This window comes from Centroberyx affinis, unplaced genomic scaffold (assembly GCF_046629955.1).
Source record: "Centroberyx affinis isolate AG114_WGS23_722 - 3 ecotype Tasmania unplaced genomic scaffold, CSIRO-AGI_Caff_v1 ptg000249l_1, whole genome shotgun sequence".
Classification (NCBI taxonomy): Eukaryota; Metazoa; Chordata; class Actinopteri; order Beryciformes; family Berycidae; genus Centroberyx; species Centroberyx affinis.
Window position 1 is genome coordinate 330,565 of NW_027278932.1, and position 21,388 is coordinate 351,952.

The 21,388-nt window shown below is 41.3% G+C and overlaps 2 protein-coding genes across 2 annotated transcripts; one reads left to right on the top strand and one right to left on the bottom strand.

Annotated features, from left to right (window-relative positions):
* Nucleotides 1-28: 28 nt before the first annotated feature.
* On the bottom strand, nt 29-4,452 carry rrp8 (ribosomal RNA processing 8). Its single transcript, XM_071544836.1, has 8 exons — nt 4,315-4,452; nt 3,969-4,085; nt 3,589-3,850; nt 2,589-3,504; nt 1,722-1,851; nt 1,528-1,634; nt 1,345-1,441; nt 29-401 (listed from the first exon to the last, which is right to left on the bottom strand). The coding sequence occupies exons 2-8, from the start codon at nt 4,071-4,073 to the stop codon at nt 288-290; spliced, it is 1,731 nt and encodes a 576-aa protein (XP_071400937.1). The 5' UTR covers nt 4,074-4,085; nt 4,315-4,452; the 3' UTR covers nt 29-287.
* Nucleotides 4,453-5,589: 1,137 nt separating this feature from the next.
* LOC139665842 (scaffold protein ILK) lies at nt 5,590-21,043 on the top strand. Its single transcript, XM_071544846.1, has 13 exons — nt 5,590-5,708; nt 6,626-6,903; nt 13,068-13,233; nt 14,950-15,045; nt 15,150-15,246; nt 15,334-15,417; nt 15,683-15,768; nt 15,923-16,032; nt 16,259-16,386; nt 16,594-16,715; nt 16,916-17,015; nt 18,965-19,095; nt 19,290-21,043. The coding sequence occupies exons 2-13, from the start codon at nt 6,815-6,817 to the stop codon at nt 19,437-19,439; spliced, it is 1,359 nt and encodes a 452-aa protein (XP_071400947.1). The 5' UTR covers nt 5,590-5,708; nt 6,626-6,814; the 3' UTR covers nt 19,440-21,043.
* Nucleotides 21,044-21,388: the final 345 nt, after the last annotated feature.

Genomic DNA, 21,388 nt, shown 5'->3' on the forward strand with positions numbered 1-21,388 from the left:
TGTTTGGTTGGAATGCAAACCTCCATACACTTGGCTCTCGATGTCATGTGGTTGCAGACCCCCACATTACATGAAAGACTAACATAATATTTAACAGTGATAAATCAATTCTGTTGCAGTCTGCTGATAAAAAGCACATTATACAGGCTGGAAAACATAGTATCTGTCTTTGAAAAACACTGAACACAAGATTCATAGTCCTTTTACATTTTGATTAACAGAATTTCTTTTTGTTGAAAAATGTCACATTTACAGACATCTTGCAAATGAAGTCCTTTCACTTGTCCTCATCTTTTCTTATACACACATGGCTTCAGCTGCAGTCCTGATTTCTTTACGTTTTCTGGAGCGTTTCCTGTCTTCTCAAATTCAAAGGAGTAGAAGTGACTGTTCTCTGTATCCTAAAGAAAAAGGAGATACAGCAAAATATAAATAAAACAACCAAAAAACACTCATTACATACCATCACTGGCTAGGTTTACATGTACAGCGCAACCTGGCTACTAGCCATACTCCAGTTAAGGTCTTATTAGGGTTAAGCTGTTTACACGCACCTTTGATACCTGTAATTGAGTCTCTGTGTTGGCATGACTAAACCAGTTAACTGAATATCCCTGTCTACCTGGGGTGTCCCACCCACAGATAAAACAGTCTGCCTCCAAAAAAGTATAAAAGGTGCGGCTGCAAATATGGCCTGAATGAGGGAGGGAAAAGGAAAAGTGTGACAGAAGACTGCCTTCTGTTTTTTTTTTTTGTTTTTTTTAAATTTCTTAATATTTTTCTTTCTTTCTCTGTTATTGTTATGATTCATATTATTATTATATGTATTATATATATATATTTCACTATTTGTTTATTTATTCATTTATTTATTTTTGACACGTGTATGAGTGAGGATGTACGTGATGTGTTGTCTATGTTTTCAATTGTGAAATTTCAATAAACACATTGTTAAAAAAAAAAAAAAAAGGTGCGGCTGACAGCTCCCCCCTCCCCCTTTGAGCAACAGCAAGCTAATTCTAACACAGGAATGATAACTTCTAATGAAGAAATAATGATTCCCCCCTGTTTTTTGTTGGCATCAACATGTACCCATAATGCTGTGTGAGATTTTTCAGCTGGCAAGTGAATTTGTTTCCATGCCACACTAGCCTGTATACTACTGGAGTATGGTTGGAAATCTAACCTGGGTTCTCATAATCAGTGTGAGCTTAACAGGGTTATTCTAACCCCGCTATGATGTTTAAATGTGTCAAATCAAAACCAGGTTAACTGAGTTACTGAAAGAACATAATTATCTGTGCATGTAAATGTGACCTTATGACACCTTGTATGTTGCCTTACCTTGGACACCATCTTGAATCCAAGACTTGCCAGTGCAGACAAGAAGTTCCGCACATTTTCAAATCTACTCGCCACTTCTGCTACTTTAAGGACACCCCTGCAATAATTGTACAGAACAGTTATAACAACATATACTAGTATACTGCTAATATTTGTATACTGAATCAAGATAAAATCTTTTACCCCATCACCAAGACACGACTGGCCTCCACTAAAAAATCTGCCAGGTTGGTTCCCATAAGAGAAAGGCAGAACACAGCGATGTCCACAGTGCCATCATCAAGAGGGACCTGCAGAGGGGGAGAATGCATGTTTTATGGCAATCACAGACAGAGTGTACAGTGTTTAACATACAGAATCACAAACAACACACTCACATTGGCCATGTCACAGACGGTAACAAGATCACAGGCAGATGCCAGGTCAAAGCTGTGCACTTTGTTCTTCACACTGCGGGCTATCTTGCAGTCGCCACAGCCAAAGTCTGCAACCACTAGAGAGGCAGGTCTGAAACAAATAGAAACTTAATGTAAATAACGACATGAAACTTAAAGGAATAGTTCACCCTAAAATGAATTCAGTTATCTACTCATCTCCATGTCAGTTGAAACTCCATTGTTTATAGGACCACCAAACACACAGTGAGTTACCCCCTCTAGTTCCATCTCCCTTCCCCCAAACTACTGAATTTAACTGGGTCAATTTTATGGTGGTCTTTTTGACCATTTCATGGATAAAAAATATGCATAAAATGTCCATCAAATTTCTCGGAACCGCTCATGCAGCATTATCTCATATTTTCCTCACTGAAAATGAGTCTTATGCCAGAGCGCTGTAAAGTGCGTGCAACCAGAGCATTGTCAGTAAGAAAATGTAGGAGATAAATGAGGTAAATATTCGCCTTTTGGAACCCACAGTGCAAACATTTGGCTGCAAAACACTCGGATTATGCTGCACAAGCTGTTTAAAGAAATTTGAGGGACATTTTATACTTTTTTTGGAGCTGTAAATAGATGGCCCCATTAACTTCAATAGTTAGGGAGAAGGCTCAGCTGGAACTACGGGGGCCAACGGTGTGTCTGGTGGTCCTACAAACTTAAACGGAGCTTTGACTGACATGGGAGTGAATAGCTAATGATGGAATTTTTATTTTGGGGTGCACTATTCTAGGAAAGCAGGAAACCAAAAACAGAACAGTCTATGCAGAATATTATCCATGAGTAAGACGCTGTGAAATGTCTCACTTTTGCCGAATGTAAGAGATAATAGCATCCACTGGATTGGACGGCCACCTCTCGACCTGCGCGGTGTAGCCCCTGTGGTAGACCCCGAACGCCTGGGGATCCTGTCTGAACATGCGCTTCGCCTCGCCGCTGGACGTTGTGTACAAAACCTCATTGATGTAGCGGAAGCGCGCCGCCTCCAACCGCTGCTCCATGCGGGACCTGAGGGACGCGGAGCGGTCCGCCGGAGCGTCTTTGACCTTTTCCTCTGCGGGCGTCACCTTATCCTCTGTGGGATTCTCCGGTTTGTCTGGCTCCTGGCTGTGCAGCAGTTTCCGCAGTTGGTCTCTTTTGCGACTCTGTTCTTTGCTCGCCTCCAGTTTCAGTCTTTTGCTGGGTCCTGGCTGCTGCCGCTCACCTGGGATCGCCCCATGAGGTTCACCTGCTTCCTGTTTTGATCCATCACCAGAGGATTCAAATGCACCTTTTTTAACATGGTTGCTTCCCTTCATTTTATTCTCTATTTTAATCGATTCCTTGTCTTCTTTGAGTGTTTGCGTGTCTAATGTTGAAGATACGTCATTGACCATTTTCCTTTTCTGTGGTTTACATTCCTTCTCCTTTTTCTTTTTCAGGGCTGGTGTTTGGGTAAATGTTTTTTCAATGTTGATGTTGTTGCTATATGAATCAATTTTTAGTTGTTCTTTTGCGCTGTGTTGCCCTGTAGTGTCTGCTTTATTTACTTCCTCCTCAGGCTTATTGGGGCGGTATTTATTTTGACATTTCCTCTTGTTCTTCATCTTGGCTTTCCACTGTTTTCTGCTTATTTTCTCTGCATTGTCAGCCTTGTTTTCTTGTTTCGTTCCCAAGTTGTCAGATTTTGTCATTTCTTTATCTTCCATCCTGGCTGAGTCTGTTTTTTTTCCCTTTAGGGCCCCTTTAGGAGAAAGGAAAAATAATGTACTAATTCAGGTGTCTTATGCAGTAGAAATGTTAACTCTTCAACCATTTTGTTACTCACCAGATTTGTTGTCTTTCTTCTTCTTTTTTGTGACAGTTTTCTCCTCCTTGACACCCAGATCTAAGTCACCATTCTCTGCATCTTCTCCTGATTTCGCTACTTGCTTTCGCCTTTTGCTTCTTTTCTTCTTTCTCTTAGTGGGCGATGACACTGCGTCTGTCTCACTGTCACTGTCCGGCTGTGGGCCATCGCTCTTCCAGTCTGGCACTGATCCCAGTGTCTGGAGGGTTCGCAACAGGCTCTTTTTTCCAACACCCTTGGACTGTTCAGAGGAGCAGAATCAGTTTGTTACCCACAAATTACAATGATTTAAATGTGTAATATAGATACAAATTGCTTGCGCTTTGGTAATGAATGCATGTGAATCAAATTTGAACTACCTTGACATTGGTGCTGCTGTTGGCCTTTTGAGTATTGTTGAGAAAAGTTTTACTCAGGACTTGAGCATCTGCTTCATCGCTCCAATCTTCTTCCTCAATAAACATGTTTATCCAGGACTGTAAGGAACATAAGGGACATAACATTAGTTCAGTAAGGCACAGCTAAACCATACATACTGGACAGTCTTCTAGGTAAAGTAATTCTGAACACTGCTAGTGAGAAATTCAGAGCTACCTAACTTTCACTAACGTTCACTTTGCTGGCTGAACAGCACAGCTAATGCTAGCTAGCTAGCTAGTTCATTGATTCAAGACTTCTAATCTCTGTCAAAACGAGCGGATTCACCTGTCAAACGGCTTCTTTCGTCACGGACGGTGTTTGTATATCAATGTTTTCTGCAGTGACCGGTTAACTATATAGCATTGCTACATCTATTTCTTGTCAATCGCGCAAACCACGTTGGTTGAAGGCGATTCCTTCTCATGTGCGTGAAGGAAGCAAAACAAAACTACAGGCGCATGTGAATGACGCAATGCACGTCAATGAAGGTGTATGGGATACTGAGTTCTTTCTAGGAATATTATAAACACTGCAAATATAGCTTGGAATGAAAGAATCACTGTTTTAATGCACATTTTATATTTCTTTTCAGGGTCATTAGTAGAAATATTAGGCAAAAATACTGATCAATATGAATGAATGAGCAAATCTGATAAATATGACTACTCAAACACCATAGCCTACTAAATGGTTGAGAGGGTTTCTTTCCAAATATGATCCACTGCAGATTACAGGTCGATTACAATTAGCAATACAACATTGTGGATTATTTAAAGTTGGAAATGCAACCTGATTACTTTTATTTACGTTTGCAACATGTTGCCTTCTGAAGACATGCAGGTTAGGTGAGAAATAGAGGTAGGTAGAGGTAGAGACACTAAATTGCCTATAAGTAGGAATGTTTGTCACTATATACATGCACATGCGCATATGCATACACTATACTTCTGCCTCAAAAATTATGCAAATTATGATAGCTTCAGCTCTATCTGAAATCTAGATATTCTTAGTATTGACTTGAATGTATACATGCGTTTTTTAATGTATTTATTTTGCTTGCAAGTCTCCTTGTAAGATTTCTGTTTTATCCTTTTCACTTTTCTCATTTCTATATAATTTCTATACTTCACTTTGCTGGTCCATATCTTGCTTGTGTGTAGGCCTACAATACTTTGGTCTTTTTAATAATAATGATTAAAAAAACAGTGACAACTAATCTGTCAACTAATGAGGAAAGAGATGTATGAATTAATTAATTAGTTAATTAATAATTAGGAAGTTAAACAGGACCATTTTAATGTGCATGTTGTTTCAATAGTGTTACCAGAATTGTGCATAAATTTGTATCCACAATCTCTCAACAAACAGAGATTTACTCCTTAACTATGCAAGTAGTCTGCTGTAACCTGGGCTTTACATTTGTCAAATGGCATTTTAAATCCCTTATAAAATATAGCCTGAGGCAGTGGATATCTTGACATCATGCCGACACTGCGGCTCGCTCCCTGTGGAGGGCGCTACACGAGGGGAAATGTTTTCTTCAGCAGCGCTACCGCGTACGTAAGGACGACGGCGAGGGTGTGGACGTACCAAAGCATTCAATCTTTTGGAGATAACATACATTGCTAATAACTTATGCTGCGTCTAACCAGATAACTAAACATAGCTGAATACATCTGGTAAGTTATCCGCCTTACAATCTGTTATTCTGTTTAATTTATTAAACTACGAAAATAACGTTTTGTGCGTCGGTTTCTCAGTCAGCGTCAAATGAGAGAACCGTGGCGTCAAGATAGTTGGTTAGTTAGCTTGCTAGCAAACCTTTAACTTATTTAGCCAGCAATGAGATGCTAGCTAACGTAACGAGCTAACCAAACCATTTTCCTTTATAGCGGATCTACGAGCAGGAGCAGAGTAGCTAATCAGCTATATTAGCTATTATCTTGTGTTGGCTAGGTAGATATCAGTGTAGCTAGTCCCACTACTGTTAATAGGGAACGCTTCTTGCTTTGTGATTGTTAACGTTGAACTGATTAATAACGTAACTGAAACGCCAGGTTGTTGCAAGGATAAATAGTTATCCGACTAGTTATCGCATAAAAGGCAACCTTAAAGTGTTTCTTCTCGACTTCGTCAGACTAGTGGCATGTTCAGGTGGGCTATGGTGTTATCTTTCCTCATTTTTCTCCTCTTTGGGTACTCGGTTCAACATCTTGTCAAATTAGTTGTGGTTGTATTTAGAAGTTAAAGTGGGATCACAGTTCTTGGCTTGTCATCTGCCCAAGTATACTGGGTGCTAGTCACGGCCAAGTGTTAGATGAATCACTGTGCAGTAGATGGCTCAACCACATACACACCCAATATTATTAAGGTAGACAGGATTGCTCAACTCTAGGTTACTTGGTTGTCTGGCTTTCTCTTGAGTTTGTATGTACAGCTGTGGTATTATCATTCATGAGAGGGAATACTCCTGCTTGAATAGAGGTTGAGCCGATTGAAAATTATTTTGTATTCAATTCAAAAGTTTGGTGCCATAAGGTAAACGCAGTTAATACAGACTCTCATAAACCTTGAATGTTCCTGGTCTTAATTTCAGGATTGTGTGAGTGCCAGTGAGCGTCTCTGGTTGTGTCCCACACTCCCAGATGAGGGACGGATGCTCGCCAGGACACTACTGAATTCCTCCGGCTGCCTCCCTCGTCTGACCCAGTCCTCCCAGTCCAGTGCTGTATCCACCCCCAAGAGAGCGAGTGTAACTTAACAGAGGAAGCATAAGCCAGCCGTCATGGATGACATCTTCACACAATGCCGGGAAGGCAATGCAGTAGCAGTTCGCTTATGGTTGGACAACACAGAGAATGACCTCAATCAAGGGTGAGCCAAGGGTCAACATCAGTTTATTTCAAATCTGTTTTGTTTATATTCTTGTCGATAGGAAAATAATGGTATCCCAGATTAACAAAGCACCTGTATCTGTGGCCAGCTAACCTAATCAAAAGTAGCAACTCAGTTGAACTCAGGAGTGCAATATGAAAACAGCAGGCTCTTGCTGTAAATAAGACTGTGTCCTAAAATAAAGGTAGAATATATATAGTTAATTTGACCTATAATTTTAAGAGGGATCATTAGGCGGAAGCCTTTATCCAAAGCATTGCAGTACCATGAGGCCATACATATTTAGCATTGGTGGCCCCAGGGGGAATCAAACACCCTATCCTTGGCAGTGTTGGTGCCAAGTGTTTAGGAGCTACACAGGACCACCAAAATGGTATGGAAAGGCTATATATACTAAAGAATGATTACAGCTTAACGTGCATCATTGGTTGCATAACATAGACCAATTGTGTCTTGAGATCAGTTCATAGTGAGGTCCTCTGATTTGTGCCGTAATCTTTCTGCAGATTATTTTTGCACTTCTCTGCATAACAGTTGTGGCAACATGAATATGTGATGATACACAACATGGATCAAAAGCTCAAGGCAAATATCAAAGCTAAACTGCAGTGTCTTTTGCTTTTGATGTTGTGTTCTGAAAGCAGTTGTCTGGTCCATGCTAAAAGCCTGTCTGTCCAATTCCCAGTGTGGTCGTGGCCCCTGATTTGAACCCATTTCCTTACGGGCGAGTGTGTGTGTCTGGAATGCCAATGGAATAATTCAAAAGTGTAATGACAAACATCTCCCAGCAGGAAACTTGCTGCCTTGTTTTCCTCATGGCCACTGCCTTGTTGTTAGAGTTTGTCACGCTTGCATTTGTTGATTGCATTTTAATTTAGCCTCTTAAGAGATAAGAACTAAAGAGATCCAAAATATTCTGTGGGGCTGTACCAAAGCAGGATTTGGGTGCAGAAAATACTCCAGTCCACACTTATGTAAGACATGACATGTTTATTAGGCCGTTATACAGAATATTCAGCCTGATATTGTACCACGTCATAAGTCCTGGGCTGGCCCCCTCTTCTGTATCCTTGGCTGACTCTGCAAAGAGAAACTTGGCAGAGCTTGCAAGTACTGATGACTATCTCAGACTTTTCACAGGAAATGTGTGTCTTTTGGACTTTTTTTTGTCCTAGATTTAGAATATTTCTATTCAGAGTTAGCAGAGAGAGAATCAATTAGTCTATTGTTCGATCAACATGTATTTTGAAGCGTTTTTTTTTTTTTCTTGTTTTGTCCTTTGTTGTAGTACCTTACAGTCAGAAGGTTGAGCACAGTATGTCTAAGCGAGGTGATTTTATTTTATTTTTTTCGTAAACTATAGTCACTCAAGAAAGTATCCCCCCCCCCCATTGACCGGCTTCACCAGTATGGAACAAATGATTCACTTAAAAATGACCTAGGCGTCCAGTTTCTGAGGTTTAAAAGAAAAAATAAACCAGCACCCTTCTAATAGTTATATGAAAATAAAAAGGGTGCACTTTTCACTGTGTGCGTCTTTTCATTTTCTCTGTTGGCTTCCATAGTAACCATAGTCCAGCAAGTTGGACATGAAAATGTGCAATGAAAGTGCCAACCCTGTAATTTAACATACAGTAATGGAGAGAAAGTGATTTTTGTTTTTCTCTGATACTTCTGGACTAGACTCTGATCACACCCATGCGTAAAATATCTATTCCACACTGCTCAAGTATTCTGAAAAAAGTGCACAGTGTATAGGAGTGACCTGATGACATTTGTCAGAAAGAAAGGCTGAATAGTTATTCTGAATTGAAAACATTATTCACAACTCCCTAAGTACAACCTATTGATAATGTAAGAGTAACATGGTATGAAATGCGTTATTTTTTGCACCTGAGGTAAAACATTTTTTTCTCAAATTGGGTTTTTAATCTGGGTGAGAGGAGTAATATGGTTTTTACTCTGAGGCTGTTTTGCTATAAAAGGGTTGAATAGATTTATTACATTCCCACAAATATCTACAATTCTCGTTTTGTTTTCAATATAATAGAGTACAGTATGCAAATTACTGTCCATAATATGCCAAATAGTCTTTTTGAGATCCTTTTGTAGCACAAAAAAATGTAGAAAAAGGAGAAGTGTTTGCTCTGTTTTTATCTGTTTGTATTTATTTTACCACCATCGCTATGAGACTGTATGAATGCATCGAGCTGGTGTGGCTGTACGCATCCCCACATGTGACTCTCTTCCATTAGCTGATTGCATGTCAAGTTCCCTTTTCTGGTTGATATATCTCTCCCAGTGGGCGAAACGCATCCATTCTTTCCATTCCATTTCCCTGCAGCGAAATGTCAATTGTAAGATACAAACCTCCAATTCTTCCCTTCCTATTTAGATAGGCAGATCAATAATTGGCTGACTCAGTGTGTTAGTTGTGTGCGCTCCTTGATGTCAGCGTCTGTGCGTTTACACAAACGTAAGTCCAAGACAAAGAGTAGTAGTGGAATGCTGAATCTCCTTACAAGGAATAACACGCAGGCCTCAAGGGAACAGTCTACCACCTACCAAAAATGAGAGAGAGGGAGAGGGGAGGAGATTATTGTAGTGGGCCGGACCGAAGGAGTTATGGGGGCTTGTGTGACGGGGGGGGGGGGGGGGGGGAGAATCCTTGTGTGTGTGTGTGTGTGTGTGTGTGTTGAGTGAGTTAGTGTGTGTGTGTGTGTGTGTGGCCAACGACTGACTGAATTCTTCACAGAAGGAATGCACAAAAAGCCATAGCAGAGCATATCACCTTCCCCTCCTCCACTTGTGTTTCCGGTATTCGTCTCCCAGTGGTATTAGATAGCGCCAGTCATTTCCCCTCAGCATTTCCCCCTAGTTGAGAAGAGTTAATTGCAAAGTTTGAAAGGAGTTGCCCTAATTGTTTACAAGTCTACTTATCTTTTTACAGTGTCTCTTGTAAGCCCTTTTGATATATTGAATACATTTTAACTGAACAAAATGCAGAATTTGAGAGCAGAAAGCGTTTTTTTTGTTTTGTTTTAGGGCCATTTGGTTTTGTAGGATTCACTTTAGGTCAATGAATATTGTGTGAAAGTAGTGTTCATAACAAAGTTAAGAGTAGTGAGTCCCCGTTGCCCAACCTCCACTCCTCACAATGGCCCATTTGTGTTGTGTTTGGTCGCAAATAGTGGACTGAATCTTCTACTCCAGTGTTTTGTTTGGCTTAGGAGTGTGTAATGCATGGCTTTGATGGCTATCTGTATTTAGCCTCTTCTAAAAGTAAAGTCCTGTATGAATATTAGTTTGACCAGAGCATTTTCTATTTCACTCATGAATGTTATTATCGCTGGGAAGGCACTTCTTTTTTAGAGTTTACCATGTTGTTAAGTTTGAGGCTTCTGGTTTGGTAAGGAGGTAGAGTGACAGGGTGATTACTGTTTATATATAACCCCATTGGGGGAGGTTAGCAGTGTGAATGTGAGCCTATGGTCCTGCCTCTGTGGTCGGCAGTGGTCTTGAGGCCGGGTGGTGTGGTGTCATCAGTAACACTGCATCTACATGAGGGCCGGGCTGGGACTGTGTTGTGAAGCCAGTGGGAGACAACAGGGTTTCTCAGATCCCTCTGGCCAGCTGCTAGCAATCACACAGCTTTCGTCCAGAAAACAGTACCTGGTCTTACTAATCAAGATCATATGACATTTGTGCCATTCTCAATTGGGAACTTGACTGTGCGTATGTGGATGGTCTTTTTGTTGGGTTGATGCTGCCATCCTCACCCTGGTCTTCTGAAAGTGAATTTGCTTTCCCTTCATTGTGCCATGCTATAAAACCTGGCGGGGGTGTCAGGGCACAGACAGGGTGCAGACAGGGGCTCTTCCTTGGGCTTTTCCGTCTGCCGAACTGAGCGCTGTTGGCAGGTGGAAGCGCCTGAAATAAATTAACCCAGCCAATGTGGAGGGAGGTGGGTGGGAGAAAACCCTGGCACTGAAATCCCTTTGGTGTGTATGACTGCATATAACTGCTCCTCTTGCCACCACTAATGCTACTCACTTGACCAAGTTGACCAACTGGATGTTGCCAGCTTCAAGCGAAAACCTACTCTAAATAATAGAATATGTGGTAATCCTATGATCTTGAACAGTCTTGATTTGACCCCACCCCAAACACACACACACACACACACCAAAGCTAGAAAACAAGAGGGCTGTGCCTCACTTGATGATGTCACTGAAAGTACATGTGTAGCACAGTTTTACATGGATAACGGCACATTTTTTTGTTCATAACAAATATTCTGAGTCAAACTCCGTTGGCGCCATTTCATTGGCATTAGAGCAGCTCTGAATCTTGTCTCTTTGTCTCTCGATGACATAGGTTGCTTTGTCTCCGATTTACAGCTGAGAGAGAGAATTGTCCATGTTTGCAAATGGTGATTAATCTAAGATCAGAAGCATAAAACATGAATTCTGCTTTTGAGTGGATTCTTGCTTTTTAACACTTGCGGCTTAGTTGTATATAAACACAAATCATTCTGTAAATCTACCTCCTCCCCTACACTAAACAAGGAGCCTCAAACTTAACGTGTGAAACTAGAAATGGGTCTGTATTTATGCACACTTACTGTGGGGATTTCTGCTCTCATAAACTTAGGCTAATTAGATTGTAAGCTTCGACCTCTTTGGCCAAGAGGAAATTGCACCCAGAGCGTGTCTGGTGTGGCTGCAGCAGGTCACACAGATGCACACATAGATGTGTGTTGTGGGTCTGAGGGTCTCTGTGGGACTCTCATGCTGTTTTCAGTGAAGCACCGCAAGATGTGTGTGTGTGTGTGTGTGTGTGTGTGAGCTTGTGTGAATACAAGCCAGTGAATTCATGGTGAGGGCAGAGGGTTCAGATTCCTTCTCGTACCATAATACTCCCTCAGTTCTCAGATCAAATTATTATTCTCTCTGCCTACTTATAATTTCAGAGCAAGTGTACGACTTTATTAATATGCAGAGGCCAGAGGGCTGTGCTGCATCTTGGCACAAATAGCTAGGCGGGGAGAGAGTCATATGGAATAGGAACCAGTATGGAAAATGGAATACATCACCAGCAAAGGCCAGCTGTTCCAGTGGGACCGAGAGGGAGAGGATGGACGAGGGTTTGGAGAGGCTCCGATGAGGGAGGGAGTCTTGCAGGGAGAGGAGGTGACCGCGGCCAGGGAGAGAGGGGGCAGAGGAGAGGAAGGAGGCAAGGGCCAAAGAAATGCAGAATGACATAATCACACGCAGCAGCTGGTGTGTGTGTTGTGTGCACGCATAACACTGGTGAAGGAAGTCTCCCTGGCCCTTATAAGGACTGCAGCAAATGCTTGGCCTACTGTGTTTTTTTTTTCACTCCCTTTTCCTGATTGCCTCTTTGTTAGTTCTTGCTGTATCTTCATCTCTCTCTCTTTATCTCTTTTTCTTTTTCTCTGAGGAGGGATGCTGTCAGTCATTTTGTCTTGTAATTGAGGCCACTGTCCTACATGTGTTACTGCCAGCGCTACTGAAAAAAAGAGGAATGACATTGACATGTGTGCCAGAGGCATACTGACTTTTTTTCCACTGCAGTCTGAGTTTGCATCAACTTCCTTTTTTACGTGGTAGAGGATGACAGAAGTGCTATGTCACACAAATTGAGAAATTCCCCATTATGCACCCTCAGCTGGGCTTCACAGTACTAAATTGCCCATACCCACTTAATGCTGTCATTTCTGTTCCATTTGTCAGGCCTAGAAACTATTTGAAGGCTTCCTTATGGGCACTCAGTGTCCGTACCCATGCATTAGGTGCAGTCATTAATGCAAAGCCATGAGCAAACGGCAGGCGTTTTATGCTTATCACACCAAAATTAATATGCTGCAGAGGACATTCTCTGTCTGTACCACTTGGAATTGTGCTAGTTTTACCACAAAGTTGTTTGCAAGGAAGAACTCCATTGAAGAACTAGACTGTTAGAGGGCTGTTGAGCCTAATGAGGATAACCAGTGTGCTGAGGTTGTTTATTTTTCTTTTTTACCTTCAAGTTACACATAAGCAAAAGTTTGCCCATTTCCTCAGTTATTCAAACTCCTTGCTGTGCTGAACGTTTCTGTCTCTATGTCTGTTTCCCTGTAGGGATGACCACGGCTTCAGCCCTCTGCACTGGGCATGCAGGGAGGGCCGCTCCAGTGTGGTGGACATGCTCATCATGAGAGGCGCCCGTATTAATGTCATGAACCGTGGAGATGACACGCCTCTGCACCTGGCGTCCAGCCACGGGCATCGCGACATCGTGGGAAAGGTGGGGTTCGTGTAAACAGTCAAGGCGTGCACACAGTGGCTCATATGTTTCAACCTTACAGAAGGAGTGCCGATCTAGGATCATCGGTCAGGTCACATGAAGATATAAGCTGCACTTTGCCACACGTGCTAAACTGGTTGCAAATCAGGTACAATGTGCAGCCAAGGCTATTATGGCTTTTGTACAACAATTACATTTTGGCAAGTAAACCTAAGCTCTTTGATCAACCTGCCTTTTGTGTGGTGAAAAAATGGGTACCAGTTTCACTCTCGTGCCACTGGCATAAAATTTGCTGCAGTGCATGCATGAATGCTTTAGCACACTGTAAATGTAGTCGATGATACTATTTAGTATCACCGCAAAAGGTAGGAGTTCAACCTGCCTGTAACTCCACAGTCAAGTTTATTTTTATGTTCATTGTCAGTATTTAAGGCAGCCAGGCTTGCCTACCTGTCATAGAACATGACTAGCAATCCAGCTTTGGTCTATTTCCTGAATTTTAAGATGATAAAAATAAAATTTTCCACTGCATCTATCTACTGTACTAAAGGTTAAATATGTTCTCCTGAGAAAACTTACTGGAAACTTGTAGCAAAGAGGTGAAATTGATCTCCCCGTCACACAAGGGTGATCAAACCTTCCTAGCCAAAATGTTGTTGTATCTCTTTAAGTTTTCCTCTTGTACATAGGATCTTATGAAACCTGAAGTGATGTCAATTGAACAACCGCTACAGATAGGAAAGTCTTGTCTGTTCTTGCAGTACTTAGATGAGTCGTTTCACAGAGAAGGGAATGCTTGGTAATTTGTCAGTGCTGATGGGGAAATTGGATGATTTGATGGCTGTTACGCAAGTATGGCTATAAAACTCGAGTTGTTGGGGGTGGGTATAATATTTTTTTTTTGTCTGGTAATGGACTATTTTGATATTTAAGGGTTATGATGTGAAAAAATAGTAATTTTGTAGAAGCTTTTTTTTTTTTTTTGATTTTATCTTTTATTTATCCAGGAGAAGTCGACTAAGCACTTTACCAGCTATGCCCTACGCGTTCAAACCAGCCAGTTTGAATGTGTTAAGTACAACCACAGTCTCGTTCTACACTTCATTGTAGCAATTGGCGATGAAATGCCTTGCTCAAGGAAACCTCGACTGTAGTGTTAAGAGAGCAGAGAATCTTTCTCAGTCGGTCCAGGGGTTTGAACTGGTGACCTTCCTGTCGCACACCTGCTTCTCTAACCTTTAGTTTACCGGTGCCCCCAAAAGCCTTGGCTACTGTGTTGTAACAACCTGTCCTCACAACTAGGGGTGTAGACTAGGTCCCTGAGAAATCTTGCTTGGTTTACTTATTCATTGAAATTGATTTATTGGGTTTTGCAGCTAAAAGTATCCCAATTGTCTGACTTGTCAGGTAATCATGTTTGCCAAAAGGTAATGCTGCTCTTCTCTAAAAACAAATACTAGTAAATCTTAACTGTCATTCTAGCCCACAGTATTGAATGCCAAAATGTGAGGCTGCTGTGTCTGATTTTGAATTGCTGCCGACCACAGTTATTCAGTTTAATATTAGGCATGTCACAATACCTCTGGTATGTGGCCACAGGCAAGACAAACCTCCATGGTTGCCCTAGGTAGTATTAACATCCGTCCCTGTATATAGCCCAAACAAGATCTGACCAGCCTTGTTTTCCGCATAATCCTGTGTTTCTCCATCTTTTAGCTGATCCAATGCAAAGCAGACACAAACACTGCCAATGAACACGGCAACACACCACTGCATTACGCCTGCTTCTGGGGCCAAGACCTAGTGGCTGAGGTTAGTGCACCCTCTGGTGGTCTTACGCAGGACGCTTCTCTGTTTATTTGTAATTGCCTACCATGATAACCATTTGAAATCTCACTGACACTGCTCTTCCCCAGGACCTCGTGGGTAACGGGGCTCAGGTGAGCATCTGTAACAAATATGGAGAAACTCCTCTGGACAAAGCCAAACCTCACCTGCGAGATATCCTCAGAGGTAACCCCACTGCCCATTACTACTCGCCTGTCCATTTGTTTTTTTTGTGTTGATTTTCTCATTGCGTTCTATTTCTCCATCCCTCAGAAAAAGCGGAGAAAATGGGGCAGAACTTGACTAAGGTTCCCTTCAAGGACACATTCTGGAAAGGCACCACTAGAACTCGACCCCGTAAGTCCCACAGACACATAAACCAATTTATTAGCTGGCTAGTTTCCATCACTTGGTTTTAATATGGGACAGCATACTGCATGAATGGGGGAAAAAAATGTTCCATACTGGCCCCTCAAGCACTTTCTAATGTGCCGTCCACTGAAAAACACATTTCCTTTGGTTTTCAGTGTGTGTAATAGTATGCTAAATTCCACATGAATAGTAGGGCTTTTGTCAGAGTTTTAACTTGTCACTTAAGCTTGTCTCAATCCTATGTTTCCAGGCAATGGCACTTTGAACAAACACGCAGGCATTGACTACAAACAGCTCTCTCTCCTGGCTAAAATAAATGAGAACCAGTCTGGAGAGGTATTTCTGATTTCATTGTTTCATTGTTTCATTGTAGTAAATATTCTTGTAGAGTTATAAGAAACAGTTAAATTAGCAGTTCCATTAATAAAGCATTTCTCTGTTGTTTCTGTATAAATAATGTCACTTTGTCATGTTCAATTCTCTTCTGTAGCTGTGGCAAGGGCGCTGGCAAGGAAATGAAGTTGTTGTTAAAGTGCTAAAGGTTCGTGACTGGACCACAAGGAAGAGCAGAGACTTCAATGAGGAGTATCCCAAACTCAGGTTATTATTTAGTATTCAACTTTGTATTGTCTATTTGTCCTCTGCTGTTGCGATCATTCATTTGTCTGTTTGCATTGTGTTGATCCAAAACGTTTTGTATTATTTCTTTTTTTGGGGATTGCACTTCACATAAGCCTCTAGTTTATGTCAAATCCTGTGGATTTGCCTCTTTCTGTCTGTCTGTCTTCCTCTCTCCCCTGTCCCTCCCACTTGGGCTCCATCCCAGGATATTTTCCCACCCGAATGTCCTACCCATGTTGGGAGCATGTCAGTCTCCTCCCGCCCCTCACCCCATCATCATCACACACTGGATGCCTTATGGCTCCCTCTACAACGTGCTGCATGAAGGCACCAGTGAGTACTCCTACTCTGGTCACAAAGTCCTTACTTGTCACCAATTCTGGTGATTTGCAGGGTTTTGTGATTTATTGTGCAGCACTCTTAAGTGTTTGTCATTATGCTGTCATCACTCTCTACAAGTAGCAATTTCACTGTCAGCCTGTTGTCTGGTGAGTCAGAGAGGCTGAAACGTGTTGTTCTCTGTTCCTATTCTGCTATCAGACTTTGTGGTGGACCAGACACAGGCGGTGAAGTTTGCCCTGGACATTGCCTGTGGAATGGCCTTCTTACACACACTTGAACCCATGATCCCTCGCCACTATCTCAACAGCAAGAGTGTTATGGTAAGACATACTGTACAGGCGGTTTCAGCAAGGTATTAGGGAACATTATGTCTAATAATGTAGCAGATTGTTGTATATGATAACTGACATATCAAAGGGAATTATGTCTTTCCTATGAAAATAGTCTAGTAGGACCAGTAGGAAGTGATATGCTTTATATTTTAAAGTGGTGATTCCCTCAATGTTGTGTGTTTCCACAGATAGATGAGGACATGACAGCTAGGATCAGCATGTCAGACGTCAAGTTCTCCTTCCAGTGTCCTGGCAGGATGTACTCGCCTGCATGGGTAGCCCCTGAAGGTAGGCGTCACTCATGAAATACGAATCCAAAGCGACAGCTGAAGCCTCAGAAGCTCGAGCGTGAATGATAGATACAGGGAACTCCACACTGCCACAGACTAATTCAGAGCCAAGTGTCATCTACAGCTGATTTCCCCTAGCGATGCACTGAATTGCAAGCAAGCTGGAAACAGAAACTGATAATAACATGAGGAGGCAACCCGGGAACTATGCAGCTCGACCGGGGCGCTATACAAAGGTGGTGTTAACATATTTGACACATTGCAGCAGTGACAACCGAGACGCAAACGATACCAAAACAACATTCTCCAAAAGAGTTTGTGAACTCACAGCCAGTGATTTCTTTCCATGCTTTACACTTATCTGGAGCTGTAATGTCATCGCTCACACTTGAAAATGACAACTTTTTTTTCTGGTAGTCTTGCTGCCCTTTGGAGGCATCCTGCTGTGAGGCTTCTATATTTGTTTTTTTATCTCTGTCTGTCTGTCAAATGCAATTGCCAGGTTTGTTGGTGTGCACACGGTACTGAAGTCTGCTGCCCTTATATGGGCTTACTGAGGTTTTTAGAAGAAAACATTCATGCATGAGGCCCAACGTCTGGAGCACGATGGTGGTGACTACAAGGGGTGCAGGAGATTTCAGGAAAATCAGACTGCCCATACTGTGGGCAGTGGGTCATGAAATGGAGAGTGCAGAGAGCTTTGATAGTGACAAGGACAAATGTATAGATTTGGCTCTGTTTAAGAACTTCACTACTTCCCAGCAGGACAGCCATCTTGACAACACTAACACCATGTTAACACTACAGCTACCTACATGGATAGATAGATTGACTATTAAACAAGCTAAGTAACAAGCCGATGATTTGTGTATAAACGGTTACCATCTTTTTGTCTACTGCATTGTGATTTATTAGTTAGTATTAGTTGGAAGCAATACATTCCAAGAAAGGGAACTTTGCATATTTGCAAATATGCATGCAGTTGTGTGGAGGGTGTAGGGTAAATTGCTCTGTGAAAACGACCAGAGATGTTTTGAAATTACATTTTGAAATTGAAAAAAAAAAAATCCATTTCAGTTGCAGTTATTGTGAAATGAAGAGATAAATGTCATATCTAAGCCTCGTCTTGCTTGCCCCTCTCCATGAGACATTCTGTTTCCATAGCAACAGACAGCTGCTGCTAGTGCACAGGCGAAAGGCCTACAGGACTCTTCTGCGGTAGCTATGGTTACCATGCACTTCTGAGATCACTTCCTGAAATCTCCTGTTTCCTTTCTTGACACCACCAAGCATCATGCCATCCACCATCTTGAACATAACATATAAACACAGTGGCTTGTGATAACTTTAAAAGGTGACAGCCCATAGAGAAGTGATGATTAATGAAGAACACTGGGCCTGGTGTGAATAGTCGGGACACGGGATATTCTTGTGTATGAGGCTCAGTGTGAATTGCCTCCTACGTGGGTTGAACCCGGATCAGTGTACCATAAAATTTCCAGGTTGTGTGTATGGAAGGAGTATTTGACTACGCATGAAAAATGCATAAATATTCAATATAATCTTAATATGTCCAAATACTTTTAGCACCCTGAACTAGGGATACTGAAAACAATCTGTAGTTCTAACTGTTCATCTGATGTAGTTAAATATATAGTTTGTGTATAGTTAAATAATAGTACTTAAAAATGAATGCTTATATTCTGTACTTCAACTTCATAGTCACTGTGTCCTTGCACATTTAAAGTATTAAAAGTATGAAGCCAAAACATCAGACACTTAAGCGTTGTCCAAATACTTATGGAGCTCACTGTACCTGAGCTGAGGTTTTTCTTCAAAAGGTTTCTTTTTGGATAAGGTAGAAAGAGGCAAAGCCCAATAGAATCTGTTTCCGTTTGTCTCTAATTCTCTGTGTAACTTTCTCTCGTTGCTCTTTATGGTGTCCAGCCCTGCAGAAGAAGCCTGAAGAGATCAACCGCCGGTCAGCAGACATGTGGAGCTTTGCTGTACTGCTGTGGGAGTTGGTCACCAGAGAGGTGCCTTTTGCTGACCTGTCCAACATGGAGATAGGCATGAAGGTTAGTAGGGCTATCGCTGATTAGGTCACCAAACTGGGTAGCATAGGCTTGAGACTTGAAAAAATAAACCTTTACTCTTAAGTTCAATAGACGCAGCAATATCAGCATAAAGCCTCATTTGCTTGTTGTATTCTAGGCAGGTTTTGTCCTCGTCTTTTCCTCACTGCTTACTGTCTGTCTGTTTTGGCCTTCAGATTGCCTTAGAGGGTTTGAGACCCACCATCCCCCCCGGCATCTCGCCCCACATCTGCAAGCTCATGAAGATTTGCATGAACGAAGACCCAGCAAAGAGGCCTAAATTTGACATGATTGTGCCAATTCTGGAAAAAATGCAGGACAAGTGAAAAAAGCCTCTTCTGGCCTCCTTGAATGAACCCCCCGAAATACCCCAGATATCATTCTGATATGGTGGTGTGGTGCTTACCAGTATTGCCTTAAACTCTTACTCTACCGCTGCACTCAACGCCACTGTAGCTTCTGCTTCTGAAATGAATCCAGCAGCAGTCACTTATTTTATTATGATTTTGTTTTTTTGTTTTTTTTTCTCCTTGAGTTATCAAGACGAGTTTTTATTAGTATGTTCATCATTGACACTGATGCATCATGTCTTCGCAGGAGCTAAGTATTGACTGTTCCAACTTCTAAGTTGTAATCATGTGGACTAAGTACAATCTTCTGTCTGTGACTGAATAACCTGTGGAGGTCAGGATGGCAGTCTGCCGCATTGCTTCCTTTGATTTCAAGCCTTATTTAACTCTGGAGTGAGCTCACTCTCCAAAAGTCACACTGTAAGCAACCTGCTCACCTATAATGGAAGCGCTAAATAAAACAAATACATGTTGTATTAACCCAAAGCTTGTTTTGTGGAAAAAAAGTGTTTGTGTTGTATTAACAACATATTGTATGCAATTTGGGAAGTATGACAAGTGTCTGAGACCAAGCATTTAAACATGTAACATTATAAAGAAAGTGGATATGAATGAGTGGTTCACATGAGAGGAGTTTTACGATGTTGTGCCATTCATCTTGGCTGTTTAGTGATGTGTGGAGAGGGAAGCCATGTCTTGAGCTTGTTCTGTCTAGAGCATTGTTCCCTGTTTTGTGTCTTCTATAATCTGCTGAAGCTGTAAGTCTGGCCAAACAAACATGTTTTCTTGGTGCAGCAGAAATGCCAATGTCGATTATTCCAGGTTTGGGAAGGTTACTTTCAAAATGTAATCCTTTGCTGATTCCCTCCTGTAAATTGTAATAAATAATGTAATCCACTGGATTACTCAAATGTATTATTGTAATCCAATGTATTTGTTTTTTTCATTACTTTCCCTCCAAAATCTATGATAAAAATGAAAATGTATTTCAATACACAAACAATGATTTGAATGGTGTTAGCATAACTATTCAACTAAGAACAATATCAACCATAATTTTAAGATGTGTTAAAGTATTTGTGTCCATAATCTCTCAAGCAAGTGTCTTTCTCTTTTTCATGTTGAACAATCTGAGTAATCCAGCAAGTGATAACCTGTTTTTCTCCAAGTATCAGCAATGATTACTCCAATCCTGACTAATTTATTCATAAGCACAGTTCTGTTTGTTGATGTTTTCCTGAGCATGTGGACCGCCTTTCCTCCCAGTTTAGTTGGATTTTGTGTCTGTGTCGAAAGCTGCTGCCAACATTTCACAGAAGGTGACTTGGACACTGCGGGGATCGCATTAACATTATGCAAACTGTCACATTGTTTCCTGCCCTATTTTCATTGTTTTGGTCCTCTGGATTATTTCCACTTGTATCTTTCATTAATGTTAATCTTATGGGTTGTTTTTTTCTACCTGCATTGTTTCTGTGCCTCCACCAGCTTGCTTGTTTGTGCTGAATCACAGGGGTTAAAGCCAAAATCAAGCATGTCTTATACAAATGTATGTATTTATATATAAGTATATTAAAAAGAAAAATATGAGCAACTTGTGGAACAATCTTTTTTTAAATAGTGTGATTTATGATTTTATGTGAATGGGAAATTACTGGGTAGTTTGGAAAGACAAAGTATGATCCTAAGTCTTTCAAATGAATGAATGAATGATTCTAAACTATTTATTGAATATTATTAAACGCACAACAATAAAGAGACTGTTGATATAAGGCAGTGGTGCTGCTCAGGGATGTAGTGGAGGGTAAACCCACATAAACTGCATCTATACTAGTGACTTAAGTAGTATTAAACTAAGTTATATGGAGACAGGGCTTTTAGGGGGGGGAGTATAAGTTAATGTTCTACTGGAAATACAATAGATT